This window comes from Solanum pennellii, chromosome 8 (assembly GCF_001406875.1).
Source record: "Solanum pennellii chromosome 8, SPENNV200".
Lineage (NCBI taxonomy): Eukaryota > Viridiplantae > Streptophyta > Magnoliopsida > Solanales > Solanaceae > Solanum > Solanum pennellii.
Genome location: NC_028644.1, coordinates 68,383,647 through 68,399,325, shown reverse-complemented (window position 1 = coordinate 68,399,325; position 15,679 = coordinate 68,383,647). Strand labels below are relative to the sequence as shown.

General features: G+C 31.7%; 5 protein-coding genes and 1 pseudogene across 6 annotated transcripts; 2 read left to right on the top strand and 4 right to left on the bottom strand.

The window, feature by feature from the left end:
• Positions 1-1,359: 1,359 nt before the first annotated feature.
• On the top strand, positions 1,360-2,328 carry LOC107026712 (osmotin-like protein OSML15). The gene has a single exon (XM_015227785.2). It carries the CDS (start codon positions 1,390-1,392, stop codon positions 2,140-2,142), a length of 753 nt encoding a protein of 250 aa, XP_015083271.1. The 5' UTR covers positions 1,360-1,389; the 3' UTR covers positions 2,143-2,328.
• A 1,572-nt stretch (positions 2,329-3,900) lies between these two features.
• Positions 3,901-4,804, bottom strand: LOC107026713 (osmotin-like protein OSML13). The gene has a single exon (XM_015227786.2). It carries the CDS (start codon positions 4,758-4,760, stop codon positions 4,020-4,022), a length of 741 nt encoding a protein of 246 aa, XP_015083272.1. The 5' UTR covers positions 4,761-4,804; the 3' UTR covers positions 3,901-4,019.
• A 1,617-nt stretch (positions 4,805-6,421) lies between these two features.
• LOC107026750 (protein NP24) lies at positions 6,422-7,394 on the bottom strand. Its single transcript, XM_015227829.1, has one exon. It carries the CDS (start codon positions 7,366-7,368, stop codon positions 6,625-6,627), a length of 744 nt encoding a protein of 247 aa, XP_015083315.1. The 5' UTR covers positions 7,369-7,394; the 3' UTR covers positions 6,422-6,624.
• Positions 7,395-8,107: 713 nt separating this feature from the next.
• Positions 8,108-9,267, top strand: LOC107026748 (ethylene-responsive proteinase inhibitor 1). Its single transcript, XM_015227828.2, has 3 exons — positions 8,108-8,250; positions 8,354-8,449; positions 8,944-9,267. Exons 1-3 carry the CDS (start codon positions 8,190-8,192, stop codon positions 9,144-9,146), a joined length of 360 nt encoding a protein of 119 aa, XP_015083314.1. The 5' UTR covers positions 8,108-8,189; the 3' UTR covers positions 9,147-9,267.
• Positions 9,268-12,698: 3,431 nt separating this feature from the next.
• On the bottom strand, positions 12,699-13,598 carry LOC107026747 (osmotin-like protein OSML13). The gene has a single exon (XM_015227827.2). The coding sequence runs from the start codon at positions 13,584-13,586 to the stop codon at positions 12,894-12,896; it is 693 nt and encodes a 230-aa protein (XP_015083313.1). The 5' UTR covers positions 13,587-13,598; the 3' UTR covers positions 12,699-12,893.
• A 917-nt stretch (positions 13,599-14,515) lies between these two features.
• LOC107028011 lies at positions 14,516-15,404 on the bottom strand (annotated as a pseudogene). The gene has a single exon (XR_003579935.1). The product of XR_003579935.1 is annotated as an osmotin-like protein OSML13 (transcript).
• Positions 15,405-15,679: the final 275 nt, after the last annotated feature.

Genomic DNA, 15,679 nt, shown 5'->3' with positions numbered 1-15,679 from the left:
TCTTGCATGCTCCAAAATCAAATTCAAATATATAATCATCTCACTTAAACGCAAGAATATCTTATTATGAACCAGAAAACAAAGACGACCATGATGACAATGAAAAAAAATTAATACTCCTTCCGTTCAGAAATATTTGTCATGTTACGTTTATCGAAAGTCAATTTGACTGATTTCTAAAGGTAAATTAAATCACATTAATTCGATACTTCAAACAAAAAAAATTAGATATTCTAAAACTATATGAAAAGTACTATAAATTCCATTTTTTTCATATTAATATGATGAAAAAATGCATCTTAAAATGTTAGACAAAGTTTTTATAGTTCGACTTTAAAAATAGAAACCATGACAAAATAATACCAGACGAAGGGAGTATAAAACAAAAATCAATATCGAACAAATTATTCAATTAATAACAAAAATCATTGCTAGTTTTATATCTAGTAACCAATTAGGGATAGATTATTCAAAACTTTGCATATTAGAGATAGATTAATAACGAAATTCATAACTAATTTCAAAATTCATTTTTCTCGTGTGAAACAAGATCTCTATATAGCTTCTATCGAAAAAAAATAATTCAAACTTTTAAGGTTCCACTCATCTCTACGCCTACCCATTTGCTCAACTTTTTTGACTGTAGAATGCATGCACATTTTCAATTAATTATTATGTCCACTTGATAAATATGCTATAAATAATTAAATATAAAAATCCACTATATATATACGACGGAAAAAAAATCAAAGGGAAAAAGGCAATTGTCTGTAAATAAAAATTACAAATTTGTAATTCAAAAATTTTAAGTTATTTTATTTATGAAAACATAACCAATAAAAATATGAAGAGAATTCTCTACTAACTAAATTTCTCATGAAAAAATGTTCAATGTCAATGTAAATGTTTCGTAACGAAAAAATTAGGAAGCTTTCCACGATTTTACGTTTCATGCCCTGCCATGCATTTTTCCGATTTGTTGTATATACTAAACTAAATAATTTAAAATTAATATATAGTTAAACACAAAACTAATAATACGTATATATCACTTAATTAAAAATATCTTCTCTTTTTTTTTTTAATCATTATAAATATCATAATGTGTTAATGGATAAATTTTCAAAATAGCAAAAAGTTGAACTGTGAAATATGACTGTGGTGAACAAAATATATTACTTATAATAGGCTGTACTCATATTATATTGGCGGCTTTTTGTTTCAAGTGGAGATATTTTGGATACAATTTTTTTTTTGATTTTCTATATATCTTTATAACAAGTGCCAATATTTATATGATTAATGTCCATAGTGAAAAAAAGCCGCCAATACCACTATATAAACCCCTAGCTCGATATGCAAATATATCCTACAACTTCTTATACTAAAATGAGTCACTTGACAACTTGTTTAGTGTTCTTTCTCCTTGCATTTGTGACTTACACTTATGCTTCCGGTGTATTTGAGGTCCATAACAACTGCCCATACACCGTATGGGCAGTGGCGACTCCCGTAGGAGGTGGCCGACGTCTCGAGAGAGGTCAAAGTTGGTGGTTTTGGGCCCCACCGGGCACCAAAATGGCACGTATTTGGGGTCGTACTAATTGCAATTTTGATGGTGCTGGTAGAGGTTGGTGCCAGACCGGTGATTGTGGTGGAGTCTTGGAATGCAAAGGATGGGGTAAACCACCAAACACCTTAGCTGAATACGCTTTGAATCAATTTAGTAACTTAGATTTCTGGGACATTTCTGTTATTGATGGATTCAACATCCCTATGTCTTTTGGCCCAACTAACCCTGGGCCGGGAAAATGTCATCCAATTCAATGTGTTGCTAATATAAACGGCGAATGCCCTGGTTCACTTAGGGTACCCGGAGGATGTAACAACCCTTGTACCACATTCGGAGGACAACAATATTGTTGCACCCAAGGTCCATGTGGTCCTACCGATTTGTCAAGATTTTTCAAACAAAGATGTCCCGATGCCTATAGTTACCCTCAAGACGATCCAACAAGTACTTTTACTTGTCAGAGTTGGACTACAGACTACAAGGTTATGTTTTGTCCTTATGGCTCTACTCACAATGAAACAACAAATTTCCCATTGGAGATTCCTACAAGTACTCTTGAAGTGGCTTAATTAAGTAGAAATCTTGAGTTGAGCCACCTCTTTCTTGTTCAAAATGGTTGAGTTTTGTTCATTAGTTGTCTTTTGTATTATCCACATTTCTTTTAGTTTGTTATCTTGAGGTGGCTAAGATTTGAATAACATATTGTACTTTAATTTGTCTTACTCATGATAGTTCAAAATTCTCACACAAGAGTGCATTTGGAGTATCGTTTAATTTTTTCTTTTTAATTCCTAATTATTTAAGTCTTAAACCTTAGACAAAAAAAAAAGGAATGAAAAAATAGTATTGATAACATTCTACAGTAATCAGATCAAAAATATAAAATTGTAGGGACAAGATAAACTATTATAATTACTATATAGGATAGCTATCTTTATAGGACATAATAATTAGTCGAGATGGAAATCTTTTTTGTAGGCGGCTTTTAGAATATTTCATGCAAAGGGTCAAGGCGGAGCCATATAGAATCAAGGAGTTTATTTGATTTTTTAAATAAATAATTACGAATTTTTAATGTTCTATTAATCATGCTTTTGATATTCATTATAAATAGAGTTCGACAAATCTTACTTTGAAGGCAAAACACTTATTATATATAATTAAAAGAAATTTATTTTCATGGCTCAAATTCGATGTATCAAAGTAAAAATTGAAAACTAACATCCACCACAGCCCCTTTGCATATTTTCAGCACGTCATGATGCACATTCCGTGACTTTTATGCCTGATAATAAGCAGCAAAGTCCTTAGCACCGGAATATTCAATCCGTTTTAAAATATTTATTACGTTTTATTTGAAATAACGGATCATTAATAAGATATATTCAAATAATTTCATTCTTCCTTTTTTTTTAAACTGTATCAAATAATTTAAATTTGCATCACGTAAACTTTTTAACTCCACGCTATTAATATAAAAAAATGTCATGTGTCAAGTGGATATAATTAAAAGAAAAACGTATGTGTATCTACACTCAAAAAAGTCAAGAAAATGGGGGTATATGGAGATATTGGTGAGTGGGGTTTTTTATGTTGCTTGGTGGTTAATTAATTATTCATCATTAATTACTATATTGACAAAAGAATATTATTTTCCAGAGTAATGTTGTTAATTATTTTATCCTAATACAATATTTAGTCATTTCATTCCATCAATTTCTGTGAAGTTCAAATCAATCGTTGTTTTATAGGAGATTAGTATTGATAAAGTCACGTTCTACAATATTTTTTATTCTTTTGAGTGGCGATAAATTATTATTATTATTTTTAACAATTCATTTTATTCTTTTGAGTGTGATGAAGTCAACTTGTTAATCTATTACATCAGGTTAACAAGTTATTAGAATCTTTTTCACTTTTAATTCTCTAAAATATGTAAAATATGTTAATGATAAAAAAAAAATAGTGAATTTTCTACGTTTATAAATATAATTTTTTTAATAAAAATATAAATTTTCTCAATTTAATCTTTTGGCATTGTTACGTACGTACTTGAAAATGTTCTAAGAGCCGCCTATAAACAAATATTTCCATCTACTATTGACTTTGACCTAAAATTGTGGATAATAATTTCTATTTTATTTTTATATTAAGTGATGAAACTTTTTATCATATAAAAAAATGAGATAAAATAATCTCATGAGATGTCCTTATTTATTTTATCCAGTATATTATAGTATTTATGTTTTTGAACTGACTGATATTATTCTTTTACTTGACAAGTTGCTACGTAAACAATAAAATATACATAAAAGAAGATAAAATAATATTCGAAACAACATATTTGCGATGATGTGACTTTTATTCTTGTAATGATATTAGGTTTATTACAAGCCAATTATATAACTCGACTACTTCAAGCAATTTAAAAGAAAGTGACTCAATTTTACTTAGCCTCTTCATCACTTGAAGGCATCTCCAAGGGGAAATTTGGGCTAGTAACACCATTAGGACAAAAAACAACCCTATAATTTGTACTACCACTAGGGCAAGTAAATGTGCTAGTAGGATCATCTTGTGGGTAGCTATACGCATCAGGACATCTTTGTTTGAAAAATCTCGATAAATCAGTAGGACCACATGGACCTTGTGTGCAACAATATTGTTGTCCTCCGAACGTGGTACAAGGATTGTTACATCCTCCAGGTACCCTGAGTGAACCAGGGCATTCACCATTTATATTAGCCGTACAATGAATTGCATGGCATTTCCCTCCACTAGGATTGGTCGGGGCGAAAGTCATCGGAATATTAAATCCATCGACCAAAGAAATGTCCCAGAAATCTAGGTTGCTAAACTGGTCCAAGGCGTACTCAGCCAGGGTGTTTGGTGGTTTACCCCACCCGGTACACTGCAAGACCCCACCACAATCACCAGTCTGGCATGAACCTCTACCAGCACCATCAAAGTTGCAATTAGTACGACCCCATATACGTGCCATCTTAGTGCCCCTCGGTGCGTTGATGACCCATGTTTGGCCTCGATCAAGACGTCGACCACCGCCTATCGGGGTCGACGCCGCCCAGACGGTGTATGGACAGTTGTTGCGTACCTCGAAAGTGGCAGCATAAGTGTAAGTCACAAAAGCAAGAAGGAAGAAAACAAAAAAAGATCTCAAGTAGGCCATGTTTGTGGAACTATTTTTTTTAATGTAAGTTGTTGGATTTAGTCACAAATTGTTGGGGTGTTTATATAGGGGTGTGGCGGCTTTTGAAACTATGTATATATTAATCACAAATATCAATATCACAATTGACTAATCAAACGAATAATATTGCAATATACTTTAGTAAAGGTTGAGGTGGCTCAACATACAAGAGCCGCCTAGTAATTACTCCATTACTTTATATGAAAATAAATATCTAATTATTATTTTTTTCATTTTCTTATTTAGTATTAAGGTATTTGTGTCCTGATAAAATTTAAATTTACAAATTAATAATACTTTTAATAGGATTTTTTCATTTTCAAAATTTACAAATTTATATTTTTAATTAAGAATAGAGAAATTTCATCTCCGGTACAATCCACACATGGATAACATAGAGACAAATTTATTTGGTACAACGTGACAAGACTTTTTCTTAACTTAATTGAAAGAAGTGACTATTATTTTTCTTTCATTGACAGAGTTTTTTTGTATTCCCGTTAAATCATTTTTCATTTTGTGTAATGCTTAAAATTATAAATAAAAAAAATAATTTTATTAATTTATTTTTAAAAAAAATTAAAAATTTTATAAATAAATATGAACACTTTCAAAAGAGTCGATTGCAAGAATAATATAGGGAAAAAAATTAACGTTTTTTTTTATTTACTAAAATAATCAACTAACATGAGATAATTATAGTTAATTATATAATGGTCAACTAATATAAAATCAATGGAGTACTTATCTGTGTCATTTTTTATTTCGTGTTCAAGTTTCACGCGTATTATTTATTTTATAGATTATTTGGAGGCGAAATTTATGGATCGCAATCAATAAAATAAGGGAAGTTAATCTAATTAGTTAGCATCTAAAATCTCAATTAAAAAAACGAAAAATTACATTAATGACGCATAAAAACTTCAAATAATTACATGTTTTATATTCAATTCAATTCAAGAAATATTATTCTCTTAAAATATATTACAGCCCATACCCTTCCCCTTTGATTAAGTTGATAATTTTTGCTTAATACATATTAAATCAGTATTATATATTGTATTGATATCATTAATATCGATAATTTCGCTATATATATATATATATATTATTCAGATTTCTTGTTCAGAATTAGTCATCAATCAATGATATACTATAAGAGTATGTATATTTTTGTGGTATCATTAACGTTTCTTGTTCAGAAATTACTTATTAGTCAATGATACTATAAGAGTATAAAATTGACATAAATCATCCAATATTAAATGATCTGATTGGTCCGTTGGCTCTTAAATGGGTACTTAAGGTTTTTTAATTTTAGTGTTGTTAAGCCCAGATTCGATTCTCCCCGCAAATTAAACATTGCCAGTAAATTAGAGTAAAGATGTATGTATTATCACTGGCGACCTAAGATCTATTTGTTGTTAATTTTCGTCGCAAATTTAATTATCATTAGTTATAGAGTTAATTACTTGCAGTGACATTATGGTCGCCACTAAAAATATTCGGTGTCGATTTAAAGAGGCTCATATACATAACAGCGTGAAATGATTCTCGAGGCATTATCAATACTTTTTTGTCTGTTTATTGGTCTAATTAGGCTGAATACTTTTCTAAAAGTTATTTTTTTTAAAAAGGAATGATAATTCAAATGCAATGTTGATTGATACATCCAGACAAAAGTACACGTGAGATGTAACTCTTATTCAGGTCTTAAATTTATTACAAACTCTTACCAATAAAGTAAAAGTGTAAATACTTAACTAACTGAGCTATTAAGATTTTTCATTACGGTAGAGACCAGTTGACAAGTTGAGGCGATTTAAAATGAAGAAACTCAAATTCACTTGGCCACTTCATCAGTACTTGCAGGCATCTCCAAGGGGAAATTTGGATCAGCAACACCATTAGGACAAAAGACAACCCTATAGTTTGTACTACCACCAGGGCAAGTAAATGTGCTAGTAGGATCGTCTTGTGGGTAGCTATAAGCATCGGGACATCTTTTCTTGAAAAATTTGGACAATTCTGTGGGACCACATGGACCTTGGGTGCAACAATATTGTTGTCCTCCAAACGTGGTACAAGGGTTGTTACATCCTCCAGGTACCTTAAGGGCACGAGGACATTCACCATTTATATTGGCCGTGCAATGAATTGCATGACATTTTCCTCCACTAGGTTTTGTTGGGGCAAAAGTCATTGGAATATTAAATCCATCGACTAAAGAAATGTCCCAAAAATCTAAGTTGCTAAACTGGTCCAAGGCGTACTCAGCTAGGGTATTTGGGGGTTTGCCCCATCCAGTACACTGTAAGACTCCACCACAATCACCAGTCTGACATGAACCTCTGCCTGCAGAATTAAAGTTGCAACCAGTACGACCCCATATACGTGCCATCTTAGTTCCCCTCGGAGCATTGATGACCCATGTTTGGCCTCGATTGAGACGTCGACCACCGCCTATCGGAGTCGATGCCGCCCAAACGGTGTATGGACAGTTGTTGCGTACCTCAATAGTGGCAGCATAAATATAAGTCACACAAAGAAGGAAGAAGAAAACAAAAGAAGATGTCAAGTAGCCCATGTTTGTTGAAATTTATATATGAGGATAAATTATTTGAAAGTACTTTATATAGGGGTGTGGCGGCTTTTGGCACTATGTATATTAATCATAAAATAACAATATCATATTTGACAAATTATAAACGAATAATATTAAAATACGATATAGTAAAGTGGAGGTGAAAAAAGAAAAAATGTATAAGAGCCGCCGATTAAATAATAATTTTATGAATATAGTACAAGTTCACTTTATTTGGTGATAACTTTGTAACGTGACGGAACTTATTTCTCAAAACAAATATTTTTTTTTTTAAAAAAAAACAGCCTCTTTCGTCACCAAAGTTTCTCTATATTTATCAATTCCATTTCTACTTTAACAGTATTTAGAATACGTTTGAACATAAAAATTAAAATAAAAATTAGTTTTTTTCATATTACTTGTATGGATTGATTAATGTCAAATATACAAATCAATCTGATTAACTATTATATTCAGTGGAGATGATGTTTATGTGACTCGTGATAGATATCTGAAGCGGTCATAATTTTTTAGTGCAAGTATCTATTAAGAAAATACCTATCGATGCAAAAGTCAACAAAATTGTTTAATTTATTTATTTTACGATCGAAGCATGGATACATTTACTAATTAAAGTAAATTGGGAGGAATTGATCGACGAGTAACATTAAAATAATGTTAGTTTATGGCTGCTATTAAATGAACAAGTGGATCATGTACAATTGAGTAAAAAATATCTCCTATAAATATATATATCCCTCTAAAACCAAATAACATAACACACAAATATAAACTTTAGATTCTTTAAAACAAAGTTGAATTAAATGGAGGCAAATAAGTCTATGGTGAAGTTGGTTGCTTTCTTGATAATTCTTGTATCATCATGTAATTAATTGACCATTTATTTCTACTTTATTAAATTTATTCACATTTCTTATTTTTATTTGTTAAAAGAAATTAATTAATTATGTAAATTATTTATGAACAGGCTTTCAATCTCTCACTGCTCAAGATTTGGAAATCGAAGTTAGTGATGGATTAAATGTCTTGCAACTACATGATGTGTCTCAATCATTTTGTCCAGGTTTGGTTTTTATCTCTACCATCCTTTTTTTTTTATATATATATACACGTATGAGGTCCAACTAAATCTAAACAAATTTTTGGATCGAATTTCAGGTCGATTATCAGGGTCGTATCTATAGATTCGAGTGTCGGGGTTGAGGTCATATCCCAATTCAAATGTTATGTTTCGAGTTGGGAGTCGGGGTCAGGTACTAGGTTAAATCTCATGCTCGGATACCGAGTCTGCTGTCGAGTTGTGTCCTAATTCACGTATCGAAATCGAGTTTCGAATGAATTTTCGAGTCAGAAACTATTTTCCTACTCTCTAGCCAAATATAAAAGATATTTTCTAGAATACATTTTCTTTCGCACCAAACACACCATAATTATTTATTTTTTTTCTCATATAAAGTAACTTTTGATTTATAGAATTTTTAGTCAATCGATAATAACATAATATATAGATATGCTCTTTTATAAATAATTAGTTGTATTTTTTTTTATAAATTATAGGTGTGACAAAGGAAAGTTGGCCAGAACTTCTTGGAACACCAGCTAAGTTTGCAAAGCAAATAATTCAAAAGGAAAATCCAAAATTAACAAATGTTGAAACTCTACTGAATGGTTCAGCTTTTACAGAAGATTTGAGATGCAATAGAGTTCGTCTTTTTGTTAATTTATTGGACATTGTTGTACAAACTCCCAAAGTTGGTTAAACAAAATTAATTGATGTTATATCATATGTATCTAGCCTACACAAAAATAAATTGGAGATGTATGGTTAAACTTTCCACTATATTTGGTGATAAATAAATGTGGCTTTTAATATTAATATGATTTTATATATATATATACAATTACTTCTACTATATATCACTAAAATTTCACTAGTATAGGCTAGGGAAGGTGTCGTGTACGTAACTTTACCTCAATTATCATCAGGATCGTCTAAACGCTAAGCCAATTAATTTCATGAAAATTGGGGACTTTTATGAAAAATTATAACTTTAATGAAAAGTTTCAACTTTAATGAAAGGGAGAATGCACAAGTACCCTCTCAACCTATGTCTAAAATCTCAGAGACACACTTATACTATATTAAGGTCCTACTACCCCTGAACTTATTTTATAAATAATTTTTTACCCCTTTTCAGCCTACGTAGCACTAGTTTGAAAAAAAATCAACACATGCTGGGCCCACAAGATAGTGTCATGTAGGCCGAAAAGGGGTAAAAAATTATTTATAAAATAAGTCCAGGGGGTAATAGGACCTTAGTATAGTATAAGTATGTCTCTGGGATTTCGGGTATAGGTTGAGGAGGTACTTGTGCATTATCCCTTAATGAAGAGTTGTGACTTTTAAGAAAAGTTCGACTTTTATGAAAGATTGTGAATTTTTCCGAAGGGTTCAACTTTTAAGAAAAATTGTGACTTTTATGAAGAGTTGTAACTTATATGAAAAGTTATGACTTTTGTAAAATTTGTGACTTTATGAAAAGTCAAGACTATTATCAAGGTTATGAAGGTTGCAACTTTTTAAATAGTTGTAACTTTTCGATAACACATAATAAACATTTGTGCACACTATCCTTTGTTGTCTATAAATAAAGGGATTTCCTTTCATTTTAAAACAACGAAAGTTCTTAACATCCTCCTTCTCTTCTTCTTTTGCACAATTAAGTATTTGTGTATTTTACTCCTGTTGAGTGGGTTCACTGACACCATTTCTTATATAAAAGATCCTGGTATGTATTTTTATAGTTATTAATTTATACTATGGTATTAAGGATAAATGATTAGATTTTATAATTTTTATTTCCCCTTACATTATTAATGTTGTTACTATGTAATTTTGTATGTAAGATAATATAGTGTTTTAATTTTAATTAATGATAGGTTTTGACTATTATTTTATAAATTACTGAAACACACGTCTTATATTTCCCTTATTTTCAATATCCCCTTCTATTTCTAAAAACCTCTGAAATTTTTTATTTCTTGAATGTATCCAAGCTACATAGTGATGTATCCGAGCCAGTATTTAATGTATTTTGCTACATATCATGTATCCAGTTTATTTTATAATGTGTTCGGGTTAGTTTTTAATGTATCCCAACTACATATTATGTATCCGATTTATGTTATTTTGTCATAGATTAAAAAGGGATAGATTGTAATTTTATATTAAAAATGTGATTCCTAAAATTTATAAAAATAAAATAAAAAAGCAAATCCAATTCAACTCCAAATATACAAAACAGACCCGCTGTGATCTTCACCAGTGTGTATTGTATTGGGATGTGAGGTTGTAACTGCACATCCTTTAAGTGGCTAATTATCTCTCTTCACTATTTTTACCTCTTTTCTGTCTAAAATGCTTTGGTGTTTGTAGCTTTGTCCTTTATTTCTAAAAGTGTTTGTCTTTATTGTGAATTAATTACTGGACTATATGTGTATTGATTGGGATTTATGTTTCTTTTTTAAATTCCTTTTCATCTGTTTATGCATGAAATCTGCTCCATTTGAGTCTTCTATTATGGACTCCACCTCCTTGCATTGCATTTCCATTCGGGCCGTAGAGGCCCAAATTTGCCCTTATCGAATCAGCCCGCTACGGATGACTGAAGTCATAGGTTGTACGGAAGCTAAGGAACAGGTCGAAGACGGAGCTGGAAAATGAATTTTCAAATCCCAAAAGAGGGCTGTATACATGATGTATACACTAGTATACAAGGCCCAAATTAGTATTACAAGAGTACAGGGTTGAAACTAGTAAATGCAGATATTGGAGGTCCTAAAAATGGGTTGTGTATCAACTTATACAGGTTTCGGATATTTTATGCACGTTGTATACAATGGTATGTGTATACAAGTTCTCAAAGGCAAAAAGGGGCCAAAGCCCAAAAGACAATTCTGACAGGTTGAAGAAAGATCAAATGGCTTGAATTTACAGCTGGCCCATTTCTTAGAATTAGGATAGGTGGGCTAAAAGCCCAACATTAATTGAATTTGGGCAAGGAAGCCCAAGTCCAAGGATTTCTTTCATTTACAATCATGTTAATATCAACTCAACACCTAATGCCGCGGGTGCACCCATTCGATGTAGGGTTAAACCATTGCAATCTCCAAGAGTCCGACACTTACCACGGCCCGAATCATCGAAATTGCAACCGATTCGGGGCTCATGACGTGCCGGGTGGAACATAGATTGTCCAATTGGAGTCGGGGTTGAGCTGGACACCACCACCCACGGCATGGACGCAGCCCAAACATTGTAAGGACAATTATTTCGAATTTCGAACTGCCTTAGAGTGAGTGAAGACGAGAAAATGAACAAGAGGAAAAATAACATAGACTTGAAAATGAACTTTTTATTTTATTTTTTATGAAAATGGTTACTTGGCCTTTTTACGTGTTTGGTGTGATGAGAAAAAATTGGTATTTATAGAGAAGAATTTGGGGCAACATGGTAAAAAAAAAAAAAGAAGAAAGAGTAGGTGTTGGAGTAGAAAATATATGATCATAGTGATAGGGGAAGTAGCAAATTGGTATTTTTTATTTTAAAGAATAAAATAGTAACAAACAATTGTCAAATATAAATTGCTTATAATAAACTTTAAATTAAAATAATAGTTTCTAGGTTAAGGCATATTATAATTTATAAGTACTTTGGATGTTGTCATATATTGCGTTGATGATAAGTTAAAAGGTACTTATAAATCTGCTTAAACAGCTTATAAACTTAGCCAAATATCTTAAATTTTTTTAAGAAAAATATATCTATCTTAAAACTTCCACTACGTAAATTGTGGAAAATTGTGAGTCTTTCAATAAAGTATTAAATGGATGGAATGATAATAAGGAAAATTTCTACAAGGGAGAAATTTAATAGCCAGTTATATATTTGTAAGTGTAAGACATCATGTTGAAGGAGCAATAGAGAAAATTCATCACATGAAATCATGATATTAATTATGGCTATATTATATTATATACTGTCATTTAATCTAAATTACCAAACTGCAATAATGATAAATTTGTTAAATTCTGGAGATTCAAAGTTAATTAAAAAAAACTCTGCCAATGAAATTAAGAAAACATGATTGTTAGTTCATTGGTTAACGTTTGACTATCAATTTAACGTTTTATAAATAAAAAATAGATAAAATCTAACTGAACCGATCAATAAACAGTTGAATCATATTCGATACGAGTTACGAACCTGCCAATTTACTAGCACTAGGCATGTGTTAGTTAGGTCATTGAGGTAAAAGTAATAACGATGTTATTATTTATTCATTATGATAAAACTATATTAGTTGAAGGGAGATATACATTACACATAGGATATTATTATCACATTAAGGCAACATAGTTTAGCAGACCTTTTAAGATGCTTATTATTTTGGTAATTTTTTCATACCATTTAATTTGTAGCAAAATATGCTTTATTGTGGCATCAATTATGGGCAAAAAACAACCCTATAATTTGTACTACCACTAGGGCAAGTGAATAAGCTAGTAGGATCATCTTGAGGGTAGCTATACGCATTAGGGCACCTCTGTTTGAAAAATCTCGAGAATTTTGTAGGACCACATGGGCCTTGAGTACAACAATATTGTTGTCCTCCGAACGTGGTACAAGGGTTGTTACATCCTCCGGGTACCCTAAGTGGACTAGGGCATTCACCGTTTATATTAGCCGTGCAATGAATTGCATGGCATTTTCCTCCACTAGGATTGGTTGGGGCAAAAGTCATCGGTATATTAAATCCGTCAACCAAAGAAATGTCCCAGAAATCTAAGTTGCTGAATTGGTCCAAAGCATATTCAGCTAGAGTGTTTGGGGGTTTGCCCCACCCGGTACAGTGTAGGACCCCACCACAATCACCAGTCTGGCATGAACCTCTACCGGCACCATTAAAGTTGCAATTAGTACGACCCCATATACGTGCCATCTTAGTGCCCCTCGGCGCATTGATGACCCATGTTTGGCCTTGCTCAAGACGTCGACCACCGCCTATCGGGGTCGATGCCGCCCAAACGGTGTAGGGACAGTTGTTGCGTACCTCGATAGTGGCAGCGTAAGTGTGAGTCACTAAAGCAAGGAAGAAGAAAATAAAAGAAGATGTCAAGTAGCCCATGTTTGTGTACATATTTTTTTTATTTTTGATATATAGTTACATATTATTGGGTTGTTTATATAGGGGTTGTGACAACTTTTGGTACCTTGGACATTTAAAATTCCACTATATAAGTTGTGGAAATTTGTATCATAAAGAATTAAATGGATGGAATGATTATATGGAAAATTCCTCTAAGGGGGGAATTTACAAGCCACTTAAATTGGAGGAGGAATAGAGAAAGTCATCACATTAAATGATATTGATGACTAGATTATATAATATTGTCTCTTCATTTAAAATATCGATAGACTTGCGATAGAAATTTATAGCTAATTCCTAATCTGCAAAAAATGATTAATTCTTTAATTTCTAGAGATTCAAAGTTCATTAACCGATAAAAGTTAAATAAAAAAAAAATGTTACTACTTATATAATAATGACTTTAAACTTCAAATACAAAACCTATTTTCTTTTGCATTTTATAATCAATGTATTGATGCTGATGTTTTTGTGCACTTGTTAAAGTTGTGTTATTATATTATTTTAATATATACATATAATAAATGAAGCAGTGTTAGTTAACACCTCTTGACAATAAGGTAGGTTCATCAATAATAATTTGTTTTTGCTTGTAATTTCTAGATTTCTATTTACGAAGTTGTGACTTAGACGTATCTAACGAATAATTAAATAAAAAATTAAGTATTTAAGGATCGATAGTTGATTATCTAAAAGTTGACAAAAGTTTCTTATTGATCATTGATTTAGCATGTTTATAAACAAAAAATCGATAAACTAAACCACAAAATCTAACCAGTAAACATTGAGACCATATCGAATACACCTACAAGTAATTCATTAAAAAGTTTCAAATTCAATAAACAACAAAAAAAAAAGGCAAGAAAATATTGAAGTAAAGTAAATAACGGCACACGATTATTAAAGATATTATTATAATATTCATCAATGATCAAAATATATAAGTTGAAGGGAGTGTGTATACATTACACACATAAGATATTATTATCACACCCAACATAAATAATTTAACAAACCTTTTAAGATACTTATTATTTTGGTATTTTTTCATACCATATAATTTGTAGCAAAATATGCTTTATATTGTGGCATTAATTATGGGCAAAAAACAACCTTATAATTTGTAGTGTCACTAGGGCAAGCAAATGTGCTAGTAGCATCATCTTGTGGGTAGCTATAGGCATCAGGGCATCTCTGTTTGAAAATTTTCGACCACTCAGTAGGATTACATGGACCTTCGGTGCAACAATATTGTTGTCCTCCAAACGTGGTACAAGGATTGTTACATCCTCCGGATACTTTAAGTTGACTAGGGCATTCACCATTTATATTGGCGGTGCATTGAATTGAGTGGCATTTTCCTCCACTAGGATTGGTTGGGGCGAAAGTCATCGGTATATTAAATCCATCGACTAAAGAAATGTCCCAGAAATCTAGGTTGTTAAACTGGTTCAAGGCGTATTCGGCCAGGGTGTTTGGCGGTTTACCCCACCCAATTACACTGCAAGACTCCACTACAATCACCAGTCTCACAAGAACCTCTACCAGCACCATCAAAGTTGCATTTAGTACGACCCCATATACGTGCCATCTTAGTGCCCCTCGGTGCATTGATGGTCCAAGTTTGGCCTTGATCGAGACGTTGGCCACCGCCTATCGGAGTCGATGCCGCCCAGACGGTGTATGGACAGTTGTTTCGGACCACAAAAGAGGTAGCATAAGTATAAGTCACAAAAGAAAGTAGGAAGAAAATAAAAGAACTCAAATAGCCTATGTTTGTAGACATCTTCTTTTTTTTTATCAAGTATTGTTTGATATTATTACAAGTTATTGGGCAGTTTATATAGGAGTGTGGCACCTTGGACATTACTCCGTTCGTTTACTTTTATATGTCATATTTTTAAATTTTACTGAGTTTACCATGTTGACACCCAATTTTGACCCACGTTGGTATAAATTAATTATCGAGCTTCGAGAGTTTTTCAAATTATTTAAGTTAATTGGTTTTTATAAATCTTGCGAAAATTAAAAGGAAAATTAAAAATATATATATATATATATAAAAAAAATAAAATATATATATA